We start from the raw sequence: 27,847 nt of genomic DNA on the forward strand, positions 1-27,847 counted from the left end.
CCACTAATACGGATATTTAGCAAAGTTTTCATTTTTCTCTATATCTGGGTCTCTCTTCCACATGTAAATGCTGTTTTAAGGCACAAAAATGTTGAAAATGATAGAACTATAAGAACCTGGGGGGGTTCTCCCACCTGCCATCCGACCAAGGTTATCATCGTTAACGAAAACCAACAAAATGACCAAAACTAGAATTGTAAAAACATTTTCGTTAACGGAAATAAATAAAAACTATAATTAAAAGAAAAAACGATAATTAACTGAAACTGTATTGTGTGTTTACAAAACTAACTAAAACGGATAAAAATTATGGATAAAATTCCCTTCTTTTTCATCTTTGTCAATGTCGGATTGATATAAAATTGATTTATTTCCCTCAAGCAATTTTAGCTGCTGGCACCATATGATATTTAAGGGTCCGTCACTTGTGTTCACTTGTGGTTTCCAGTCGTCTTCTGGTCCCCACTCTACCTGGAAACATGGAGACTAAAGTTGGGAGAAAGCAGCAGAGTCCTGTCTGGGATTTATTTGAATACGACGGAGAAGAAGAGAAAAGATACGACAAAACTAAAATTAATACTGAAACTAAACTAAAACTAAGCATTTAGAAAGTAACGAAAACTAATAAAAACTATCAAACCTGCTGTAAAAACGAATTAAAACTGAATTAGAGAAAAACAGTCAAAATTAAATAAACTAAACTAGAATGAAAGATCCAAAACTATTATAACCTCGCATCCGATACTGCTCTGACCTCAACACCTTTAAATCCCTTTTAAAAAGTCATTTACTTAAGATTGCTTTTAATGTTTAATTGTTTTATATTCATATACCTGCCTTTTGCACCTGCTTTTTCTCGATTTTTAATGTGTTTGGTTTCTGTTTTTATCTGCTGTATGTAAAGTGTCTTTGAGTTCCATGAAAAGCGCTATACAGATAAAATGTTGGGGGTTTTTTTAGCTCCTACAGAGGAACAACGGAGGTGATGTTTTCATTGGGGTGTTGTAGCCTGATTTTGATGAAATTTTCAGGAAATGTTGATACTGGCACAAGGAACAAATGATTTAATTTTGGTGGTCATCGGGGGGGGGGCTGATTTGCCTTGGCGGAGGTCTGTGCTCTCCGAGTGCTTTTGTAGTTGCTATTATTATTATCATTATTATTATTATCATTATTATTATTATTATTATTATTATTATTACTATTCTCACCTTCACAACTGAATTTAAAAACTGGCTGAAATCAAATAAACTCTGTACACACTAGAGCCCTACAGATCTGCTGATGCACGTTACATGTGTTCTCCTGTGAGTCTGGATAATCTGCACTACTGCACCTCACTAACAACAGCTGCTTCCAACCAGGTAAACTGTTCATATTAGGGATGTAAACAATTCATCAACTATCAATTAATCATTAATCAGTCGATAAGGTCAACCAACTAATGATCAATGGATTAATCAATAATTTGTATCCATAGTTCATATTCATTTTCACTGGAATCAAGTTTTCTCGGTTTTGCACTGCATTACCACCTGCCCATGCACCAGTGTCTCTGTAGGTGTCTGTACTAATACTTCAAGGTTAACTGTGTATACTGTATATGTGAACTAATGCTATGGAATGTGTGGGTGGAGCCTTAACTACCTCCGCCAATGACGGCAGAGGTTATGTTTTCATCGGGGTTTGTCTGTTTGTTTATCTGTTAGCAAGATATGGATGGATTTGGATGAAATTTTCAGGAAATGTTGATACTGGCACAAGGAACAAATGATTAAATTTTGGTGGTGGTGGTGGTGGTGGTGGGTGGGGGGGACACACTGATCTGCCTTGGCAGAGGTCTGCGCTCTCCGAGTGCTTTTCTAGTTTTTAAAATGTTTCTAATTTTATGAACGCTGGCACTTTACATCTTACCCAGGGACAACAGTTGAAAAACAGCTTTTTTGCTAATACTGGCACATTTACAGAAATGTTCATTAATGTGGACTGTCCCTGCTAAATAAACAAATGAATAAATAAATAAATAAATAAACTAGAAAAGCACTCGGAAAGCATAGACCCCTGCCAAGGCAGGTCAGTGCCCCCACCCCCCACCCCCACTGAGTATTGTATGACACAGAATTGGTGTGCGTGTGCAGTTTTGACTTATTAATATTATTATTTTTATTATATTTTATTTTAGTAACATTTAAAGTGGGAATTTTGTACTTCTATTTTGTATTTATTTACTGTTTATTTATTTGTTTATTCTTGTCTTTCCTGTAATCTGGAGGGGATGTGTGCCAGAGGAGGGGGGTTTGTTCCGCATGTTATTTGTTTGTTTGACTTTTGTATCATACAACAGGACTATGCTCTTTGTTTTATATGTTTAAAAAAAAAAAAAAAAAAAAAAGAACTTATGGGATTCTTTGAGTCCCAGGGGCACACGACGAGCCAGGTAAGCCCAGGGGCGGTGGTTTATGTCAGAGTGAAGCATCTTTTCTGCACTTTCCTTTGGTTTAATGTTTTATTCTGCTACTATCCAGTGGAATTGTATGTGTTTCTGTGCCTTTGTAAAGCACTTTGAACTGCCTTGTGTATGAACGGTGCTCTACAAATACATTTGCCTTGACTTCCACTAGTATTTCACAGTATTCGCTATAATAATATTCTATCTATTTTGTTCATATCTAATCCAAAGAAGTTGTTAATGTCTGAAACATCTGCCTCAGTGACCTGAAATACTGCCTACATGTGGACTAAACCAAAATGATAGTTTTGCAAAATGATCGTGTTAGTGTGGATAAGGTGTGAGAGAAAACCTGGAAGCAGAAACACAGAAACAGAAACAGAAGACTTACTTGGTAACTTTAAATATTCGGAGCAGTCGCAGAGCTCGGAGCACACTGATGCCAAAGGATGTGCCTGGTTTAATGGTAGCCCACACCACCTCAAAGATACTGCCCACGATTACCTGGACACACACAAAGAAAACACACACCATCAACAAACATGATGACATGTCTAGGGCTGTAAGAAAACATTGGTTCTGCAATATATCGCAATATTTCATTTCACAATACTGTATCGATATTAAGAAGTACTGCATCGATATTTTTAGGTATTTATTCAAATGCAGATATTGTGGAGGTTCACTGATCTGCCTTGGCAGAGGTCTGCACTCTCTGAGTGCTTTTCTAGTGTTTTTTTCACTTTAACCTACTATATCAACACAAACGGACAAAAAACACAAAAAATATATAAAATCCGATTTGGAAAAATGTATATAATTTATTGCATAAATAACACAGGGATGCTTAACAAACCTTTCCAAAGACTTTAAAGTGAATATTGGTTTCAAATAAAAGGTATATACAATTAAAATTGTAATAAATTAAAACTGTACTCAAATATTTGACATAAAAGCATATCTTTACATTGGCGTTTTCTCATGAAGAGTGCGGTAATTAAACACGGTTATTGTGATAATTAGAATTTAAAAGCTAATACTAACCATTGGCAATTTTACCGCGGTTTATTGTTATACCGGTAATCGTTACATCCCTAGTATAAACGTATGTATGTGTGTATGGATGAATGTGTGTGTGTGAATAGATATATAAATATAAAAGAGTAATGTAAATAGAAGAAGGATATATATATTAGTAATATTTTAGGGAGAGGGGGTGGGATTTAATCAGTTGCACTTCTTCCCACCCCTTTTCAGGTAAATGTAAATGGAACTACTGTGCTGTTCTTCTGTCTAAGATTGTTCTGATTGTTGATATTTGTATTATGCATGTTTTCCTTGTTCACATATATGTTAAATTTCATGGCATGTTCCAAATAAATCACTAAATCAATCAATCAGTCAATCAATCAATCAATCAATCAATCAATCCATCAATCAGCTACCTACACCAGTATCACCTTAACCCTTTATCAGGCAAGTGACTATTTTTGGTCATTACCACCAACATTATATATGGGTCCAATCCCGTGCCTCAGTGAGGTCCAGAAGCATGTTGGTGTTATAAAACTATACAGTGATTCAGAGAGCGTTTATAGACATTTGGAAGCTGTAAATAGTGAATATGAGTGATTTTTGGCAGTTTTTGACCTTATAACAATTGTGTTTACTTTTTAGCAAGTGCTGCTTGGATGTTTTATGGCAAGAGTAAGGAGATTGTTGTCACGGTAACAGACGAGGAGGTAGATGACGATGCCCAACAAGACACTAAGATTGAAATTTTGAATTTCAGAGTATTTCAGTGAGAGATCTATAAAGGGTTAACCCTCAAAAAACACAACCATCTACTGATCTAAACTGTTTAATAACCTGTTGATCCACTAATCCAATCAATATATGTCAATAACTGGTGTAAAATACAGTTATTTATCTCATCATCAGATATGACTCATTTGGATGTTCAGAGGCTCCCTAGTGAACATGGAAACACCTAAAGTTAGCTACAGTGGGCTGGCATTGTGCTAACAGAAGCTAAACAGCAGAACTGTACAATGAGACACAGGCTGCATAAGGTCATTCCAGCATCTGCACTGAAGGGATCACCACATACCAGAACATCAAAAGTCATCATAAACAGTGGTTATACATTCAAGCACTAACTCCTGTGTGTGTCATGTGACTAAAACAGACAGAAAAGAAAACATGGAAAGAATAAAAGCACTGTTTTTGTCAGTACAATGACACAGATACTGATGGAAGAACTGAAGGGATTTTGGTTATTATCAAGAAAACATGTTAAATGGATACATGTCAGCTGTTAAATTCTGCTACTCTGAGCTATTGTTGTTATTATCATTATATTTGTCCAAATAACTGAACCTTTAGTTGGAGCAGGCATTAAAATGAACAAGAAACTGAAGAAAACAAAGGTGGTCTAATCATTTTTATGAATGTATCAGAAGGTGGTGGATCAGTGACAGATGGATGCTCTGCTCGGTCACAGTCAAATAACACACAGCACATAGAAATAACCAAATATTTTCTACCTGAACATGAAGAAAATACAATCCGGTGGTGGATGAGTGTCAGCTGGGTGTTCAGGTGGAGACTGAGCAGAGCATCCAGCCGACACTGATCCGCCACCGGATTGAATTTTGTTTCCGTTCATACTAAATGTGCCTTGGACTTGTACCTGAGACTCATCCTTGTTCCAGCCCGTGGGACGACACACAACAAAGGACACAACTTAGAAGGGGAAATGCGCCTTTCCAGCGGGAACATGAGCTAAAGTGTGTGTGAGCCATTTGTTTTGTGTCCATGCTAACGTTAGCTTCCAGGCTAATGTTGCTAATGCTAGTCAGTGGTGTTTTCCGTTGTCAAATAGCCTAAATGGTAAATGGACAGAACTTACATAGTGTATTTTATGCACCTTCGTGGTCCCCAAAGCGCTTTATAGTGCCTCACATTCTTCTTTTCACTTACAGATTGACCATTAGGCTGCTGCAGAGAGTATGTTAGCTTCAGTGTCAAGGACATTTGGACATGCAGAGCCAGGATTCGAACCGCCAACCCTTTAGTCATGGGACAAACTCAGCCACAGCCTATCGGGGATCGAACCTGATATAAAATGGCCGCAGCAAAGCCGAGAGTTCTGGATGATGTCATCAGTCCAGTCCGTCCGTTTAATGCAGGGGTCACCAATCCTGGTCCTCGAGGGCCGGTATCCTGCATGTTTTAGATGTATCCCTCTTCCAACACACCTGATTCAAATGATAAGCCTATCATCAAGCTTTGCAGAAGCCTGATAATGACCGTCAGGTGTGCTGGAAGAGGGAAACATCTAAAACGTGAAGGATACCGGCCCTCGAGGACCAGGATTGGTGACCCCTGGTTTAACGGCTTCAAACAGAGGCGTGTAGGGTTTGGCTCAAAAAAAAAAAAAAAAAAAGGGACTTTTCCTCCTGTGTTCTGTTGTTTATATCCAGTGTATTTGCATGTGCAAGCACGGTAGCGTAGTGAGGTACAAGCGATTCACCGTATATGGCACAGATTCACTAAAGAAAGGAAAAATATATTTGGGAACTGACCCAAATTAATTTTAGCCAAAAAAAAGTCTCTGTTTTGAATGTCTGGGGTCGGCAGAATTTTGTGATGTTAAAATGGGGTCACGAGATAAAAAAGGTTGGAACCAGTGGGTTAAATACTGCAGTAAAAATAGAATCTATAACAGATACTGATGCTGCAAAATGATTTCATTCCATTTTGTGTTCAGATATGGATTGGGATTGGCTCTGATTCATTATTAGTAATTTTTTTTTTTTTTTTTTTAAATTATTATTATCAATTACTAGAAATTTCAGGCAACCCCACACGGGGTCCTGAACCCAAGACTGAAAAACACTGATATGGACTAAATGTCCTCTAAAATTAACCTGGATTTGAAACAGAGGATAGAAAACTATTACAGGATCAAAAACAAATTAATTTTAGCAAAAAAAAAAAAAAAAAAAAAAAAAAGTCACTGTTTTGAATGTCTGGGGTCGACAGAAGTTTGTGATGTTAAAATGGGGTCAGGAGTAAAAAAAAAAAAGGTTTGAACCAGTGGGTTAAATACTGCAGTAAAAATGTAATCTACAATAGATACTGATGCTGCAAAATGATTTCATTCCATTTTATGTTCAGCTAATGGTATATTATATTTTGCTCAAATAGTCCCTTTTTCTTCAGTTTTTTGTGTTTTCGATACAATAACCATGAACTTTAATCTGAATTTTAATGAAAATCCACATGATCAGTAAATTAAATATTGGAAAATACATAATTTACACTGAAAAATGGCAAAATACAGATGACAATATTCTAAATAAAAGGTGATAAATCACTTAAGAAAGGAAAAATGTATTTGGGAACTGACCCAAAAGTAACAGTGGGTCTTTATGGGTTAATAAATCAGTGTTCCAGGTCTTCTCCATGTCAGGATGTTACATAAAATAATCTACCAATAAGCATCAACAACAATGACAGCACCACAAATTAATGCACAGTTATTGCACATTCATTGGTAATAAAGGCAGTGCTGATTCTCTTGTGTCACTGTTCATCTGTTGCAGGGCAAAATGAAAAAAATAACAAAAACAAAACAACAACCCTAAATCTGTTTGATTAAATGAGGAGTTGGATTTGGATTGGATACTCGGTGCGTGTGATGAATTTGTGTTTTGTATGTTTTTGTGTAAACTCACCACGCAGTCGAAGCAGTTGAACGAGGAGTGGAAGTAGGGCTGAATACCCAGACCATACATCTTAATCAGCATCTCCGACATGAATAAACCCAGGAAAATAAACTCTGCATAGACTGTGAAGAGGAAAGAGTGAGAAGACAGCATCAGAATCAGATTCATGGAAGTAAACAGGGTTCACATCAGGATAAGGGTTTGGTGCAAACGTAGAACACGAGGTAGGTCAGAAGTACGCAGGAAAAAATAAAATAACATAAAATAATAAAATAACAGAATAACATAACATAACATAAAATGAAATGAAATGAAATAAAATAGAATAGAATAAAATGAAATGAAATAAGATAAAATGAAATAAAATAAAAATGAAATGATATAAAATAAAATAAATTAAAATGAAATAAAACAAAATAAAATAACATAAAATGAAATGAAATTAAAATGAAATTAAATCAAATGAAATAAAATAAGACAAAATGAAATGAAATAAAAAATAAAATGAAATAAGATTAGATGAAATAAAATAAAATGAAATATAATAAAATAAAATGAAATAAGATGAAATGAAATAAGATAAAATAAAATGAAATAAAAATGAAATTAAATAAAATGAAATAAAACAAAATGAAATAAAAATGATATAAAATAAAATAAAACAAAATAAAACAAAATAAAATAAAATACACAAGTAAGATAGAGTTACAGTGGACTATCAAATTTTTTTTCAAAATACACAGTGTGGATAAAACCAGTGATCCAATGAACCATCAGACAGGACGACAGGAGGGAAAAGATGAAGGAGAGAAGGAAGAAAAGGGTCAATGAAGGGAATTCAAAGGCGAAGAACCGAAGCAGCTGAGCAGAACATGAGGTTTGGACGGTGGAGGGAAGGCTCCATGTGTCAGATGGTTAAAAACCCGAAAATTCCAAATGCAGTGTTTGTGTGTGGAGGTGGAAACAGCAGACTGAAGTGGAAAAAGATGAATCAGACTGTGGACGTAAGAGAGAGGGCATCAATTCTACTGGAAAAGGACGAAAGAGACACGACAGGACAAGGAGTTCAGCCTCAGACGAGTTTGACTGGACAAGGATTCAGGGTCAAAGGTCACGCAGGACTAATGATAAGACTGGATACAGACGATACACGACGCCATGTTCTGATGAAATCTTAAAATACGATTAAATACGATTTTTTTGTCCATATGTGACCTGTATCCGATCTGTTACAGACAGTTTGAACAGCACTAATCTGACCCAGATCACTTCTATATGTGGTCCTAAATCGGACCCGGACCACTTTCATATGTGGTCCTAAATCTGACCTGGACCACTTCTATATGTGGTCCTAAATCTGACCTGGACCACTTTCATATGTGGTCCTAAATCTGACCTGGACCACTTTCATATGTGGTCCTAAATCTGACCTGGACCACTTCTATATGTGGTCCTAAATCTGACCCGGAGCACTTTCATATGTGGTCCTAAATCTGACCTGGACCACTTTCATATGTGGTCCTAAATCTGATCTGGACCACTTTTATATGTGGTCCTAAATCTGACCCGGAGCACTGTCATATGTGGTCCTAAATCTGACCTGGACCACTTTTATATGTGGTCCTAAATCTGACCCGGAGCACTTTCATATGTGGTCCTAAATCTGACCCGGAGCACTGTCATATGTGGTCCTAAATCTGACCTGGACCACTTTTATATGTGGTCCTAAATCTGACCCGGAGCACTGTCATATGTGGTCCTAAATCTGACCTGGACCACTTTTATATGTGGTCCTAAATCTGACCCGGAGCACTTTCATATGTGGTCCTAAATCTGACCTTGACCACTTTCATATGTGGTCCTAAATCTGACCCGGAGCACTTTCATATGTGGTCCTAAATCTGACCTGGACCACTTTTATATGTGGTCCTAAATCTGACCTGGACCACTTCTATATGTGGTCCTAAATCTGACCCAGAGCACTTTCATATGTGGTCCTAAATCTGACCTGGACCACTTTCATATGTGGTCCTAAATCTGATCTGGACCACTTTTATATGTGGTCCTAAATCTGACCCGGAGCACTTTCATATGTGGTCCTAAATCTGACCTGGACCACTTTTATATGTGGTCCTAAATCTGACCCGGAGCACTTTCATATGTGGTCCTAAATCTGACCCGGAGCACTGTCATATGTGGTCCTAAATCTGACCTGGACCACTTTTATATGTGGTCCTAAATCTGACCCGGAGCACTGTCATATGTGGTCCTAAATCTGACCTGGACCACTTTTATATGTGGTCCTAAATCTGACCTGGACCACTTTTATATGTGGTCCTAAATCTGACCCGGAGCACTTTCATATGTGGTCCTAAATCTGACCTGGACCACTTTCATATGTGGTCCTAAATCTGACCCGGAGCACTTTCATATGTGGTCCTAAATCTGACCCGGAGCACTTTCATATGTGGTCCTAAATCTGATACGTATCTGATATGTTCCAATGCGACTTCAGTCTGAACGTCCAGGTCACGTTTATCTGACCGTTACATCATTGAAATGCGACAACCATCATAATTCTGCGACTGTTACAGACTGCAGACAAATGTGGCCCAGATCCGATTTTTTTGCCCATATGCGACCTGTATCCGATCTGTTAAAGGCAGTTTGAACTCCACAAATCTGATTTTTTTTTGCCCATATGTGACATTTTTTTGTCCATATGCGACCTTTATCCAATGTGTTAAAGGCAGTTTGAATGGCACAAATCCGATTTTTTTGCCCATATGCGAGCTGTGTCCGACCTATTAGACAGTTTGAACTCCACAAATCCGATTTTTTTGCCCATATGCAACATTTTTTTGCCCATATGCGACCTGTATCCGATCTGTTAAAGACAGTTTGAACAGCACAAATCTGATTTTTTTGGCCCATTTACGACCTTTATCTGACCTGTTAAAGTCAGTTTGAACGGCACATATCCGTTTTTTTTGCTCATATGCAACAGTTTTTTGCCCATATGCGACCTGTATCCGATCTGTTAAAGACAGTTTGAACGGCATAAATCCAATTTTTTTGCCCATGCGTGTCACTTAAGGGTCGCATTCAATTCAGACTCAAAAGTGATAGAAGTCGCATTTAATGTGGGATATAAACCAACACAAAAAAAAATCAGATTTCACCCAAAAATCCGAATTGTACATGAAGACCTGCTGTCTGAACGTTGTCTAATTCTTCCCAGTCAAAGTCACAGTTTTGTGTCTAGTTTTTGACGGTTCAGGTTTTACGGGGTTAACTCATGTAGGATACATCATCCTTTGTGGCTCCGCCCACTGGACGTTTTTGATATGATTAAGTTTATCGTGATTCTGCATCTGAAAAGGAGTCTAATTTATGAAAAAATGTAAGGCTGTATATCATTTGATTTGTATTTCTATTATTTTACTTTAGATTATTATTTCAGTTAGATAGTATTTTTAATTTTTTTTTTTTTTCCTGTGTAATTGTTTATTTCCTGGGAGGTGTTTACATAAGTCTTTTTTGGCGTCTATCCTCTCCTGCACAATGATGTTAGTTGCATGACAATAGTTTTTAGAATTTTCCTCTTGCTGTTTATGATGTGCAAATAAATTACAAATAAATATAAATAAATAAATAAAGTAAAATAGAATAAAATTAAATTAAATAAAAATAGAATAAATAAAATTAAATAAATTAAAATACAATAAAATAAATAAAAAATAAAATAAAATAAATTAAATAAAAATAAAATGAAATCAATAATATAAAATAAAATCAATAAATAAAATCAATAAAATAAAAATAAAATAAAATAAAACAAAATAAATAAAATAAAATACAACAAATAAAATAATAAAAAAATAAATAAAATCCTAAAATAAAATAAATAAAATCATAAAATAAAATAAATAAAATAAAATGTAAATAAAAATGAAATGAAATGAAATAAAATAAAATAAAATAAAATTCAAAGTGGACAAAAAGGCACTTACAAAGAAAATCGGAGAGCAGCTCAGGCTGGTCGTAATGCACCGCCGCCACACACATGGTGTTGAGGCCCACCAGGCACAGAACCGTCCAGTAGAAAGCCTGCGTCTTTACGATCTTTCGGATGAAAAATCGCATGCGTCGTTCCTTCTTACTGTAGTTGGAACCTTCCTTTCCGCTCTTTATACTGGAACGGGCAAAACCTGACGCACAGACAGAGGACATGAATGAAACATGTGACTAAATGTGGACGCAGATAAGACCACATCAAACCCAGATTAGGCATGGAGGTCACGGGTGTCCAGCATACGGTCCAGGGTCAAAACCGGTCCGCCAAAGGGTCCAGTCCGGCCCATGGGATGAATTTGGGAGACATTCGCGACTGTTTTAGTTCCGGTTCTACATTCAGTTCAGTGTCATCGAAAGTGGGTCAGTCAGTAATAAAATAAAATTACATTATGACGACGTCTGCATTTATAAACTATCCTTTCACAAAACATGAATAACCTGAACAAATATGAACAAATGAAATGTCTTAGTGGAATTTTGACATCATTTTCCTGATGTTTCTCAAATTTTTGCTAATTTTTGTTCATGTTTTGTTTGTTATTGTTTATTTTGCACTTTTTTTTTTTTTTTTTTTTTTAAATTTCTGTTCATTTTTAACATCATTTATTCATATGTTATCTTATTATTTTACTGGCCTGACCTGTTTGAGAACATTTTGGACTGTGAATAAAAGATGTGAATAACCTGAAAAAACTGAAATTTCTTAAGAAAAATCAGTGCAATTTTAACAATATTCTGCCTCAACTTCTCATTTGTCCATGTGCATTATGGATCAGATCTACAGACACTAAACACTGAGGAACAGGAAGAAAAGAGTTCAAACTGTGCTTAATTTTCTTTAGACATTTCAGGTTGTTCATATTTGTTCAGATTATTCACATTCTATTGTTACAGGATAGTTTGTAAATGTAAATATTTTCATAATTTAATGTTATTTTTTGCACTAAAACAAAGACAAAAATTTGAAGTTGTTAATTCAAGATTTTTTGCTAAATCTAAGATTTTTTTTGGCCTAATTCAAGATTCTTTTACTTAATTGAAGATTTTTTTGGGGAGGATGTGGAACGTGAACTAAAATGAGCTTCAGCCCTGGTAGAACTGGTTCCACTGGCCCCACATGTGTTCCCTGTGGTTTCCTCCCAGATCATGTCCACCCTCTGCATCTGGATCGTCTTACCTACTGCGTCTCCCATGTTGTCCTCTCCTTCCTCGGTGTTCAGCAGCTCCGTCTTGTTGTTTTTGGTTTTGATGGTCGGTCTTCGCCTCGAACCTGGCATTTGAAAAAGGATTAGTCTCACTTGTTCTTTTTGTCTCTCAAATGTCACTGTTCTCACCTTCTGTTCACATCCATAGAAAAAACAAAACAAAAACAAGTCTTTATTGTTGTCCAGAGTTTTCACTTGTAAGTGTTTGTGCGCAGTTACACATCCACTTCTGACTGGGCAAAATCTGATGCTGCTAAACTATTCACTAAAAGCCAATCAGGCTTTTTTTTTTCTTTTTTTGGCAAAACATTGATGATAATATCTACAAGGACTGGCATCATTTTTATATTCTAGGAACTAGTGTCTTTGTCCTTGGTCTTCCATCTGCCTCATTCTGTGTGTGTGTGTGTGTGTGTGTGTGTGTTTACAGTCTGTCCAAATACGCCTTCATTTTCCTGTCTGTTGTTCTCGTCTAAACTGCACAAAAAGACCAGAGAAGAACAGGGGGAAAAAAAGGTCAGTTACCATCGAAATTTCCTGTGGCGTCTTCCTCAGCAAGAATCACCTCCTCTGTAGAAATGAGAGAGAGAGAGAGAGAGAGAGAGAGAGAGAGAGAGAGAGAGAGAGAGAGAGAGAGAGAGAGAGAGAGAGAGAGATTACATTAAGTTGTCAAATATTCAATCTCAATATGTCTCAATATGTAATACGTGTGCATGTGCATATATGTGTGTGTACGCATATATATGTATATGTGTGTGTGTGTGAGTGCATATATATGTGTGTGTGTGTGTGTGTGTGCATATGTATATGTGTATGTGTGCATGTGAATATATATGTGTGTGTGTGTGTGTTTGTGTGTGTGTCTGCATGCGCATATGTATGTGTGTGTGTGCATACATATGTGTGTGTGTGTGTGCATATATGTGTATGTGTGTGCATGTATATGTGTGTGTGTGTGCATATATGTGTATATGTGTGCATGTATATGTGTGTGTGTGCATACATATGTGTGTGCGTGTGTGCATATATGTGTATGTGTGTGCACGTATATGTGTGTATGTGCACATATGTGTGTGTGTGCACTGACCTGCTTTGCAGATCCACTCCAGATATCCGTTGAGTTCTCGTTCAATCTGCTGCTGTCGCCTCAGTTTGAGGAACTCGCTCCTGTTCTCCACTCGCTCTCTCTCTTTGGCAAATTCACTGTGGGAACATTGATATTCACCGTCATATTTTCAGTTTGATTCCACTGTTTTTTTACATCCATCTGGAGCATCCTGTCAGACACTGAGACAAAAAGGGTTCTAATATGGAGGAGCTGCAGTGGATACATGTTTGAAGAGTTCAGACCCACCCTGAGAGGACCCCCAGCACCAGGTTGAGCATGAAGAAGGAGCCGATGATGATGAGGGGGATGTAGTACATCCAGTTCCAGGCACTGCCCTCCACATCATTACTCTGCAAGAAACACACACACACACACACACACACACACACAGCAGAGAGGATGTTACATAGTCTGATCCACAAACAGACACATGGACCATAAACATGAACCCGTATGTGGTCTGGTTTATTTTCCACTCTGGTTGAAAACTTGACACTCTGCTGTTGTGTGAAGTGTTTTCAGTAACTGTTTACTCCTGTGCATTAATAAGTGTCACCTGCTGCTTTAGCAGAACCAACAGACCAGGACCTGGACTCCAAAACACAGTGACCCTGTTCAGGAGGAGGTGTTTGGGCGGTGGGAGGACCCCACAGAACTCCACACAGACAGACCCATGGGATGGAACCCACGTCCTTCTGCCTGTCAGCTGACTGGAAGAACTTCTGATGAACTTCTGTATGAACTTCTGTATGAACTTCTACTACTTCTAGAAAATCTGTTTTCTTGGGACACACCAAATCAATTTTTGTTTATCAATTTCCAGAACTTTGGGAACCACTGCCATGGCCAGATATCAGATATCAGGAACTAAACACTGTCCTCTCCACTATCTATGCTCTGATGGCTGAAGCAACAGAAGCAGACATACAGAAACATTCAGATCCTTTGTTGCAGGGCTGTCAAACTCATTTTAGTTCAGGGGCCATATTTAGCCCAATTTGATCTCAAGTGGGCCAGACCAGTAAAATAATGACTTAATAACCTATAAATTATGACAACTCCAAGTTTTTCTTTTTGTTTTAGTACAAAAAAACCTCAATTAAATTATGAAAATATTTACATTTTACAAAAAAGATGTGAATAACCTGAAAAAAACAAATTTCATTAGAAAAATTAGTGCAATTTTAACAATATTTTACCTGGACTTATTATTTATACATGTACATTTACACATAGTGTTCCATAAACATTTGGTAACAGGCAGAATACTGTTAAAATTTTGGAGTTTGGAACTGAAATTTGAACAATTTCTACAATATTCCATCTGTTATTATTAACACAACTCCAGATCACAGTGGATCCATAAATGCACCAAACATTTAGGAACAGGCAGAATATTGTTCAAATTGCTCATTTTGGGTTGTTCATCTTTGTTTTTAGTTATGTATTTATTTGCATTTTATTGTGAAAGAATAGTTTTGTAAATGTAAATATTTTCACAGTGTAATCTTGTTTTTTTCACTTAAATTTTTTCCACATAATTTTCCCCAAAGAAAATTTGTCGTCATTATTTATGGGTTATTGTGTTGGTATTTTGACTGTAGATCACATTGGTCTGTATGTGGAACCGGAACCAAAAGGATTTGGACAGCCTGGACTGTTCAGGTTCATTTCTGCACTTTCATCCTGCGGAATGGCCGGAATGGAACCTGTGGTGGGGGGGCCGGATTTGGCCCCCAGGCCGCATGTTTGACACCTGTGCTTTCTTGTCAGTATACAGATACATGTAACTTCTACTTTTAACCCATCATCAAGTGCTTTGCTCAAGGGCACGTAAGCCAGCAACTTTTTCTGCCAGTCCACGGAATCGAACCCTGTAGTCCACATCATGTACACGTAGCTCTTTTTGAAAATAGAACTATGTTCCTGTGACCGTCCAATCAAACCTCCTCTCTGTGTTTTCATGCAATTAGTGGAGAAAACAAAGTGTAACATCATCCATTTGCCTTTTTTAGAGGCAGGCTGCTTCGGCACTGGTTGCCTGGCAACTGTGCCGTGTGTTCCTGTGCGGTTAGCAGCGTATCTGCACTCGACTGACAAGCTAACAAACATCTAAAAAAATGGACTTTTTTCCACATGAACCTGAATGTACAGATCGTTTTCCTTCAGGAACAGCAGTTGTGCTGAGCCAGTATGTGTGACCTGGATAAGTGTTCACACTGTGACACAAACACACACACACCATATGGAGACGCACAAACACACACACCATATGGAGACGCACAAACAGGTGAACCAGCCTCCACTTTTTACTCCTTATGCCTTCTGTTTTATATTCCTATGTTCATATATTTTAGTCTGGATTGTTAAAAAGTGTCCACACCAGTACTGAATAGGATGTAACAATTACCGGTATAATGATAAACTGCGGTAAAATTGCAGATGGTTAGTATTACTGTTAAAATTCTAATTATCATGATAACTGTGTTTGATTACTGCACTTTTAGGGGAAAAAACCCTATGTAAAGATCTGCTTTTATGTCAAATATTTGAGTATAGTTTTAATTTATTACAATTTAATTTTCTATACCTAATATTTGGAACCAATATTCACTTTTAAAGTCTTTGAGAAGGTTCGTTAAGCTTCTGTGTGTTATTTATGCAATAAATTATATACATTTTTCAAATCAGATTTTATATATTTTTTTGTGAATTTTTGTCCTTTTATGTTTTTATAGTAGGTTAAAGTGAAAAAAATAATAGACAGATGATATAGATGAAGTTGTGCTGAAAAAAAAGAGATCCCAAACATGGGTATAGTAAACATTTGTTTATATAGTATATAAAGGCAAAATCAAAAGGACTGAAAAACGGACAAAATAGGCTCAGACCGCTAAGGGTTAATACTTGAATGTTTCTGCAACAGAAGGTACATTGTGCCAATTATTTTATTTTATTTTATTTTTTTTAAATACAACTTGGTTAAATTATTTCAGTGTGTGTATTAGTACTTTTTGAACATTTTGAGCACAATTTCAATAATACTGCGACAATAATGATAACCATGATAATTTTGGTCACAATAACCATGATATGAAATTTTCATATGGTTACATCCCTAGTGTAGAATCATCTAGGCCACAGGTATCAAACATGCGGCCCGGGGGCCAAATCTGGCCCGTCAAAAGGGTCCAATCCGGCCCCTAGGATGAATTTGTGAAATACAAAAATTACACTGAAGATATTAATAATCAAGGATGTTAAAATCATTTTAGGTCAATTCAATCTAAAAGAGGATCAGACTAGTAAAATATTATCATAATAACCTATAAATAATGAAAACTGCCAATTTTCCTCTTTGTTTTAGAATAAAAAAAGTAGAATTAGAAAAAAAGAGTTCCATTCACAGACTCTCCTTCTACAAAAAAATATGAATATCCTGAACAAATATGAACAATCTGAAATGTCTTAAGACAAGTATGCGGAATTTTATACAATATTCTGCCTGTTACTAAATCTTTCAGCTGTGATTCACATGTATAAATGATAAACTGAGGTGTAATATTGTTAACAATGCACTTTTTTTCTTCAGAATTTTCAGGCTGTTTATGTTGTGTTCAAGGACAGTTCATAGATATGAACATTTTCATGATGGAATTTGACTTTTTTCACTCAAAAGCATAGAGAAAACTTTGGAGTTGACATTATTTATAAGTTCTTATTCTATTATTTATGTTATTGTACTGGTCCGGCCCACTTTAGATCAGATTAGGCTGAATGTGGAACTGAACTGAGTTTGACAGCCCTGATCTAGACCACAGGTGTCTAACATACGGCCCGTGGACCAAAACTGGACCGTGAAAGGGTCCAGTCCTGTGGAGATTATTTAGTGTTTTTATTATGTAAGCAAATGGAAAAAAGGTTGTGACAGCCGTGTCCACAGCCACACTCACAAATACCACCACATGTTGAGTTACGCTGAGCCGCAGTCACTTGGTATACACACCAAGGTTCTAATAGTTTTGGATTTTTCATTATAGTTTAGTTTTATTTAGTTTGGACTTCTTTTTTTTTCTCTAATTCAGTTCATTTTTGTTCATTTTTAGAACAGGTTTGCTAGTTTTTATTAGTTTTAATTTTTTTCTAAATGCTTAGTTTTAGTTTAGTTTTTTTTTTTATATTTCTTTTTCTCCGTCGTATTCAAATAAATCCCAGACAGGACTCTGCTACTTTCTCCCAACTTTAGTCTCCATGTTTCCAGGTAGAGTGGGGACCAGAAGACGACTGGAAACCACAAGTGACGGACCGTCAAGTGTCGTATGGTGCCGTCAGATAAAATTGATAGAGCGAAATAAATCGATTTCATATCAATCCGACATTTTTATATGTTTTAGTTAGTTTTGTAAACACACAGTACAGTTTCAGTAAGTTATCATTTTTTTCTCTGTATTTAACTTTTATTAAGTCATTTATCACCATTTATTATAATATTATCTTCTGTATTTTGCGATTTTTCAATGAAAATCTGGTTTTTTTCCCAAATTGATTCACTGATCATGTGGATTTTCACAAAAAACTCAGATTAAAGTTGAGGGTTATTTTATCAGAAACAGAGAAAACGGAATAAAAAGTGTCTTTTTCGGTCCAATCTGTCATCAACTGAACGTAAACCCAGTGTGTCCATCCACTGTCATTGATCCAGCTCCATGGGTTTTACTGGTGAATCAGTGCTGTAGAAGATGACAGTGTTTCCATGGTAACCACTGAACGTCCAAATGGGTCATATCTGATGACCATGAAAAGATCAATAACTGTATTTTACACCAATTATTGACATGGATTGATAGGATTAATGGATCGACAGGGATGAGATCAGATGATACTTTTGCTGTTTATGTTTTAAATCTGCAGAACTAGTGTTGGTGCCCGTCTGAAGTCCATGACAGTCTGATGTTGACATGTTGTTGTTGTGATCAAGCCACAAATTACACACAATTTAACAACAGGCAACCCCATTTAAATTCCAGGCGGCCCCACGTAGGTTGGAAAACACTGGTCTATGGGTCTGTGTGTCCCACGTGGATGATCATACAGATGTCTGCACCAGTGTCCCTCCTCACCGTCTCTGTTTTCTATTGGACGTGTGTCTGAGCGTCTACTGCAGGGTTCTCAAACTCATGTTCTTCAGGTTCCACATTCAGCCTGATTTGATCTGCAGTGGGCCGAACCAGTAAAATAATAACAGAATAACCTGTAAATAATGACAACTGCCAATTTTTGTCTTTGTTTTACTGCAAAACAAACCTCTTTAATTATGAAAATACTTACTTTTATAAACTATCCAAACAAAAAAGATGTGAATAACCTGAAAAAAAATGAAATTTCTTGAGAAAAAATCATTGCAATTTTAACAATATTCTGCCTGAACTTATCATTTCTCCATGTGCATTCTGGATCAGATCTACAAAGACACTAAACACTGAGGAACAGGCAGAAAAGAGTTCAAATTGGGCTGAATTTTCTGAAGACATTTCAGGTTGTTCATATTTGTTCATGTTATTCACATTTTATTGTTACAGGATTGTTTGGAAATGTAAATATTTTCAGAATCTAATGTTATTTTTTGCACTAAAACAAAGACAAAAAATTGCAGTTGTCATTATTTGTAATATTTTTCTCACATCAAACCCGGTAGAAAATCTGCAGTCCTTCTTTTTTGTGGGTTCTTCTGCTGTTATTATTTGACTGTAGATCATATTGGTCTGTATGTGGAACCTGAACTAAAATGAGTTCCACAGCCTTGACTGTGGAATTTTTACACTTTGTAAATTCATCCCAGGGGTTGGATTGGAATCTTTGGGGGGGACGCATTTGGCCCCGGGACGCATGTTTGACACCCCTGATCTGCTGGTGGATTCTCATTGGACGGTGGCTGTGGAAGCTGGTGATTGGCCAGAATTCCATTCCGCTAAATGAGGCATAAAGTAGTTGGAGATCTGATTTCAAATGTCATTTATTTGTCTAAAAGCCATTTTCCAGGCCTCTCTCTCTCTCTCTCTCTCTCTCTCTCTCTCTCTCTCTCTTTCTCTCTTCCTCTCTGTTTGACTTCCTTTATCCGTCTTCTCATCTATCCTTTTTCTTTTTTTCTGCCTACAGAGTCGCTCTCCTTCTTTTTCCACCTCCTTCTCTTCCTCTCTCTCTATTCTGGTCCGTCTCGCTCTATATTTAACATCTTTTTCTGATGGATGGAGGCTGACTTCCACACTCTCACAGGCAGTCAAGAGGAAACCGATGAAAGTTTAATAGAGAAAAGAGCTGCACGGCGCAGGAGAAAGGCACACACGACTCCAGCTGCAGATTACAATCAGCTGATAGTTCCATTAAAGTCGCACCAGGGTCACGCAAACGCCAACGTTCTCCACTAACCTAATTCCTCTGATCGTCACATGGGTTTGTTAAGTGAAGGATGTGATATCGGATCAAACAGCACATGTCAGTTCATATGTAGATGTGCAAATGATTTGGTTCGTACTAAGATAAAACAGAACGTGCAAAAAAAGACAAATAAATAAATATAAATAATAATAATATTATCAACTCCTCTTTACAAGGGATGGAGACATTTGTTGTTAGTTTACATTATATTAACTGTTAATCAGCCCTGAGCATCAAAAAGAGGAGTTGATAATATTATTGATTTTGTTGTTGTTGTTTTTTTGTTGTGTTTTTTTTTTTTTTCTTTTTTTTTTCTCGTTTTTCATCTTTTATAGGTCTGTAGATCTATTGTATAATTTTTTTTGTATTGTGTCTGTGTGGTCCCTTATGTCTAAGTACATGTCTATGTAAATGTATAATTTAATTTTTTTTAAAAATGTGACGGCGGGGATTTGCCAGATAGATATGACCATATTTGGACATTCAGATGCTCTGTAGTTACTGTGGAAACACCGTCATCTTCTGCAACATTGATTCACCAGTAAAACCCATGGAGTTGGACAAATGATAGTTTTATATGTATTAAATAATGAATAAAATGAACTTATGATTGAATAAAAATGAATAATAAATATGAATAAAAATCTACAATATGAATAAAAATTGACAAAATAACAACGTGGGAAAAAAAGAGCAAAACATTTACATCAAATAAAGTAAAAGAATAAAATAAGTAACAAAATGAACAAAAACAGCTACTCTAATGAACAAAACCAACAAGAATTAATAATAAATCAACAAAGTAATAAGTAACGTGAACAAAATAAGACACAAACAGAACAAAATTCATTAAATCAAAATGATATGAATTAATATGAATTTATCAAAACTTTTACAAAATCCTGAATAACATGAAACAATAAACAAAAATTAACAAAAATGAACTCAAAAACAGAAAGAAACAAGCAACAGAATGAACAAAAACAGTCAAAATGATTGATAAAATGAGCAATAAATTAACAAAATAATACGTAACATGATCAAAATAGGCCACAAACTGAACAAAATGTAAGAAAAAGTTATAAAACCCGTGGAGTTGGATCAATGACAGTGGATGTGACACACTGGGTTTATGTTCAGTTAATGATAGATTTTGATGAAAAAGTAACTTTTTCTTCAGTTTTCTCTGTTTCTGATAAAATAACCTTCAACTTTAATGTGAGCTTTAATGAACATCTACATGATCAGTGAATTAAATACAGGAAAATACATGGATTTCACTTAAAAATGCAAAATACAGAGGATAATATTTCAATAAATGGAGAAAAATCCCTTGAGAAAGTTTAAATAGAGAGAAAAATTCATTTGGGAAGTGCCATAAAAGTCGCTCTTGGTCTTTAGGGGTTAAACAGGGTCAAATACCACCTTAAATGTGGATGATGCGGGTCAGAGGCCCCTGCAGGTTCTAAATGGTCCAAGGCTCAGAGCAGAGGTGAACTTACAAAGTAGAGCATGTCGGTCCATCCCTCCATGGTGATGCACTGGAAGACAGTGAGCACGGCGAACAGGATGTTGTCGAACTGGGTGATGCCGTAGTTGGGTCCGAGCCAGCCGCCTTTACATGACGTACCGTTAAGACACAAGCGGGACGGCAGCTCTTTACCGCAGGGCACCTCATCTACGATCTCATCTGGACAGAAAGAAAAGACAAGGAAGATGCAAGAAGAAGAAGAAGAAGAAGAAGAAGGGCATTTAGAACAGAAGAGAAAAAAAAATACAAAGAGATGATCACAAATGTGTAAGATGTGCAAGTAACTAAGTAATCTGGATACTCATTACCTCCGTCAAGGAGGTAAGTGATCTGCTAGTTTTTGATGAAACTCTTAAAACTGATGCAGTCAAATGGATGCTTACATTCCTTTACTATTACATATTATTATTTATTACGCATCATTATTATTTATTATTTCTTTATATTTTGCAGCACAAGTCAGAAATGCAAAGGTAATAGATTATATGTGTATGTATGTATGTGTGTGTATACAGATGTATGAGTGTGTGTGAACACATATATAACTAGAAAAGCACTCACAGAGCACACACCTGAATTTTTAAAAATCATTTTACAATTTTTTTTGTCTAAACATTTTCAATAATTTTTATAGATTTTTTTGCAAACTTTTTTACTTTGTATCAGCATTTTTCAATCATTTTTCACAGATTTTCATTCTTTCTTTCTTCTTTTTTTTTTTTTTTTTTAAATTTTGCACTAATAAGTTTAACTAATACGTTTTACTCTCCATTTTACATCTTCATTTCTATATATTGTGATTATTCCTTTATCTGTATGTTTACTTGTTTGTATTTTATGGGTTGTTGTACAGTGTCCTTGGGTGTCTTGAAAAGTGCTTATGAATCAAATTATTATTATTATTATTATTATTATTATTATTATTATTATTATTAATAATAACAATTTTCAATATTTTTTTTTTTTTACAATTTTTTTCATTTTGCACTGGAATTTGCATAGAAAAATAATTTGCGACACTTCTGTATTCCCAAAGGTTCATGTTATTGCCTGAATTTGCGTTTGTTGTTGTTTGTTGTTTTTCTTACTTGTGACGTCGTCGTAGCAGGTGGTATGGAACTTTCCCATGTAGAACTCCAGGCCGATGATGGCGAACATGAGGATGGCTACAAACAACAGCAGGCCGATCTGCAGCAGGGGGATCATAGCCTTCATGATGGACTTGAGCACCACCTGCAGGCCTGGAGGACACAGCGCATGACAAACAAACCCTCAGAGCTGGAGTTCACAGGCAAGCATTTATTTAACTGTGAGACGATCAAGGAAGTTAATTCAGGAAAACATTTGGCCTCAGTAAATAAACTGTGAGAAAAATGTACGCTGAAAAAAAAAAAAAAAAAGATTTTTTGGTGTAGTAATATGTATGAGGTTAACTGGAATTATTCAAGTAAAACTAAATACGTCATTCGTGTAATAAATAAACTGGGTGGGAAGAGTCAGTTGTATTCTGTATTTTCACATAATATTCAAAGGTTATAGTCCTTACATATGAACCTAGAAATACCACGTAAGTTTTAATATTCCATTTCAACTGCAGAAAAAATATGTCAAATGTTGTGTAAATGTTACTTAAATATTGTCCATTAATAAAAGTTAGAAAAAGTATTGTAGCGAGGCACACTGATCGTAATGGGGGCAGTTTGTGCCGAGTAATGGATTTGTGAAATGCAAAAATTACACTGAAGATATTAACACTCAGTGGTGTCATTTTAATTCAGGTTCCACATACAGACACATACAGTCCAGTTAGATTTCAAATGGGTCAGAACCAGTAAAATATGATCAGAATAACCTATAAATCATGACAACCCCAAATTTTCTCTGTGTTTTTTTGGTGTAAAAAAGTAAAATTACATGAAAATGTTTGCATTACCAAACCATATTTTTATAAAAAACGTGAATAATCTGAACAAATATAACAAACAGAAATGCCTTAAGAAAAGTAAATGCAATTTGACCAATATTCTGCCTGTTCCTAAATGTTTTGTGCGATTGTAACGCACATGTATAAATGATAAACTGATAAACCGAGGCAGAATATTGTTAAAATTGCACTTGTTTTTCTTAAGGCAATTCAAGTTGTTCCTGTTATTCACATTTTTCAGGAAACTTTGTAGATGTAAACCTGATCAGAATAGAATTTTACTTTTTTCACTGTTATTATTTTACTGGTTCGGTCCACTGGAGATCAAACTGGGCTGAATGTGGAACTGAACTAAAATGAGTTTGACAGTCCTGAATTGAAGTATAATCACTGCCTTTTCAGAAGTGTGTGGTGTATTAGGATGTGAGAAGTTCCACCAATGTTCACTCTCCTGTAACTTTGTTCTGCCAAAATATCACAGTATTTAAAAATTACCTCAAAAAGCCGTTAGCTTTAGCATTAGCATGAGCATTTTTCAATTTGAAACAGTCAGAGTCTGAGTAAAACTTACAAAGAAGGAGAAAATGAAATTCAATGACAATATTAACAATCACCAGTAAACTACCTGAGGTTTACTGGTAACATAAACATATATCCAAGTGTTCCTAAGTAAATAAACACCCCCAGTTTTTTTCAGTGTAGTTCGTTCAGTCGGCCCTTTCATTCCCATCTTAATTCGATGGTGTAAAAAACGTCTACAGCTGCAGTTCAGACAAAAACAACCCAGTGAATCCAAAGAAAACGACTTACTGGGAATCCCAGACACCAGTTTCAACGGTCGCAGCACTCTGACGGCTCGAAGGGTCCTCAGGTCGAGCTGAGAGCCCACCGACGACAAAATACTGCAGAGAAAAAACAAGAAGACGGAGAGAAAATGAAGCATTTCAACAAAAACTGACAATACAGACTCTGTGAGAACCGCAATTCCAGAAAAGTTGGGTGTAAAACCTCAAGAAAAAAACAGAAATCTGCACAAATACTGAACACATTTTTATTTGATCCCAACAGGATCTGATGCTATATCACCAAATGTTCCTGTGTTCAAACTGAAATTCTGTTTTACAGACATTACAGTTTCAGATCCTGTTCAAATGTTCAGATTCTATTAGTTCACAACTAACATCAGAACAGTATTTGAGTTCAATCCCAACAAAGGAACGAACATTATTTAATCTTTCATACATACTGGTCACTACAGTGGACAGCTATTCTACAGCTGTTCTCTGATCGTATTTTCAAGGATTTTATTGTTTTAGTTCCATATCAGCCAACACAGTGGACGTTTAGGCGTCATCTCATACACTGTAATTCATACCATTACTGAAACTTTGCTGTTCTTGATAAACCTGATCTGCACTAACATGTTTGAGTGTAAATCAGGTGCTTGTTATTGTTGTTAGACTGTCATTAACATTCTTTTTTTTTTTTTTTTTGCATATAATCTCCATAAAGTGAGTAATAACTAGTATTAGAGTTTGATAAAATGTGACAAAACATCAGATTAACAACATTTAAACAATTATTTCATCAGTAAATACATGTTTCTTTGCTTCAAAAATTAAACGTATGGTGTCCAGCTGAGTGGACATTTTTGCAACTCCATGAAAAACAGGTTCATAAAAAAACTATTTCAATCACATTTTTTTTTTTTTCATGTCTAAAGAGGAATAAAAACACTCAACACTCACACAATTAAGGTTCTCACAATTTGTGCATGAAAGGGTTAATAAGAGAGTGTTAAATAATAATAAATAAAATCTAAACAAAAATGAAAATCGAAAAAAAGAAAAAAAGAACCTCCACAAAATCTGCATTTGAATAAATACCTAAAAATATCCATACAGTACTTTTTAATATCGATACAGTATTGTGAAATGAAATATCGCAATATATTGCAGAACCGATATTTTATTACAGCCCTAGTCCTAAAAATAAACTCAGCGGATGTGACGTCACAGCTGTTCCACTAGTGTCTTTGATGAGTGGGTTTGAAATGTCCACGCTGTGTCTGATACGGAAACAGAAGACAGGGTCTGTCCACCAGCAGAGGGAGGGAGGGAGGGAGGGAGGAAGTATGGGGGAGAACAAAGAGGAGAACAGAAGGGGGGGGGGGGCGGGATGACCTTAACCCATACAGACACAAACCTCCACTGGCATCAAAAGCATCCACTAATCCTATCAATCCATGTCAATAATTGGTGTAGAATACAGTTCTTCATTTTTTCATGGTCATCAGATATGACCATATTTGGACGTTGAGAGGCTCGGTAGTTACCGTGGAAACACCATCATCTTCTACAACGTTGAAAAAATGTAAAAAATAAATAAATACTGAGTAAAAAAAAAAAAGCAAAATTGAACTAGAATGAAGTAAAAACAAAAAAAGAATGAAATAGGTAAAAAACTGAAGAAAAACAAATAAAGCAAACGAAATAAAAAAAAATAATGCGTAAAAAAAAAGTAAAATTAAACTAGAACAAAGTAAAAAAAAAAAATAAAAAAAATGGGGGGGTCCTGATTGGACCTGGTTTTGGCCCACAGGTCGTATGTTTGACACCTGTGCTCTCTTCTGTTGGATTTTCACTGACATTTGCACATGAACCGACTGCAGACGCTAAAAGCCAAGGCCTTTACGGAGAGACATTTTGTCTTTTTTCATCAATCAAAAAGAATGGATTTGCAGCCAAAAAAAAGAGATGTGAGAGCAAAAGACAGTTAGTGGCAATAAAAAAAAAGATCATTTTGCTTATAAATCAGTCCTCTTTAAAAACTTTTGCTTGAAAATCACTCCTCTCTGTTTGCAACTTTGAAAGTTTTGTTTGCGAATTTCACTGCACTTAATGGGCGTGGCCTATGCTGATGGATGAGAGAAGAGTTTCTATTGGTGGGTTTGACCTTGCTCCAGTGCCGGCTCCAGCTTCCACCTTAAACCCACTTATACTTAATTTATGAGCAAAATAATCTTTTTTTTTTTTTTTTTTTTTGAGTGCCACTTACTGTCATTTGCTCTCCAATCTCTTTTTTTGGGAATTCCAGAATGTCACTTTTTTTTTTCTGCACTTGTATATTTCTTTTTTTTTTTCTTTTGGTGTTCTGTTTGTCTATTTGAAACATATGTGTTTATATGGATGTATTTGTGGGGATGCCACCTGGATGGGGGGGGGGGGGGGGGCAAGTTCACAAATTGTGTAACAAATGCCTTAATGATGTCAATGTTATGGAAAAATGATAAATAAAGTTGTTAAAAAAAATAACAAATCTCCTCTTTGGTTGCAAATCCATTCTTTTTGATTGCTGAATAAAGACACAAATGTCTCTCCGTAGCCTGCTCTCTGTTGACTCTAAACCCTGGTCTTTTCTCAACTTGCGTCCGTTCCCTTCATCTCATTCTCCTCGTGTATTTTTTTCTTCCATTTCTCTGTGTCTTTTCTCGCGGACGCCTCGTTCAGAGGGTGAAGGCACCGCTTCAGTACTCATCCATGTGAGACAGAAAAGCGTCCGCCTCTGCGAGACGATCCAGAACCTTTAGGATGCGGTCTCCCCTGGCAACGGGCGAACGGTCCCACAATGCACCAGTAGAGGGAGCAGTGGGAAGAGAGGAAGGAAATAAAAATAAGAGGAACAGGAGAGGAGAGGAAAGGAGGGAAGTGTAGAAAAAAAAAGCTGATGTGTTTGAATTGGACTGGATTTATTTGTTTAACTCCAACAGTGTAGTTTTAGACATGAATGAAATGTATTAATTAAGTAAATTCATGTCGTTACTGCAGGTTTTTAAACTCATTAGAAAAGTGTCTCTCTGTAGTTAAAGCCCTGAATGTTAATGTAGACGAGACAAAAGAGAAACGAGAGAAACAACCCATTAACCCTTAAACACCCACAGCTGATTTTAGTGGATCTATAGCTGTCTATATCTGTCCCTCCAGCCCTCCCTTCCTTCCTTCCTTTTTATACCATCCTTACTTTCTTTACCCACTCTGTCCCTTCCTTCCTTCCTTCCTTCCTTCCTTCCTTCCTTCCTTCCTTCCTTCCTCCATCCATCCTTCTGTTCCTCCCTTCCTTCCTTCCTTTTTATACCATCCTTACTTTCTTTACCCACTCTGTCCCTTCCTTCCTTCCTTCCTGCTTTCCTTCCTTCCTCCATCCATCCTTCCGTTCCTCCCTTTCTTCCTTTTAATACTATCCTTACTTTCTTTACCCACTCTGTCCCTTCCTTCCTTCCTTCCTTCCTTCCTCCATCCATCCTTCCGTTCCTCCCTTTCTTCCTTCCTTCCTTTTTATACTATCCTTACTTTCTTTACCCACTTTGTCCCTTCCTTCCTTCCTTC

General features: G+C 36.3%; 1 protein-coding gene across 1 annotated transcript in view; it reads right to left on the reverse strand.

The window, feature by feature from the left end:
* The window catches only part of cacna1ab (calcium channel, voltage-dependent, P/Q type, alpha 1A subunit, b), a 331,651-nt gene that overhangs the window by 136,023 nt on the left and 167,781 nt on the right, over positions 1 to 27,847 (reverse strand). The window contains 10 exon segments of the mRNA XM_030154455.1: positions 2,841 to 2,953; positions 7,192 to 7,304; positions 11,196 to 11,393; positions 12,437 to 12,529; positions 12,990 to 13,034; positions 13,552 to 13,667; positions 13,819 to 13,922; positions 21,510 to 21,697; positions 22,627 to 22,779; positions 24,273 to 24,364. Coding sequence (XP_030010315.1) covers positions 2,841 to 2,953; positions 7,192 to 7,304; positions 11,196 to 11,393; positions 12,437 to 12,529; positions 12,990 to 13,034; positions 13,552 to 13,667; positions 13,819 to 13,922; positions 21,510 to 21,697; positions 22,627 to 22,779; positions 24,273 to 24,364 — 1,215 coding nt within the window.

Source organism: Sphaeramia orbicularis, chromosome 1 (assembly GCF_902148855.1).
Source record: "Sphaeramia orbicularis chromosome 1, fSphaOr1.1, whole genome shotgun sequence".
NCBI lineage: Eukaryota > Metazoa > Chordata > Actinopteri > Kurtiformes > Apogonidae > Sphaeramia > Sphaeramia orbicularis.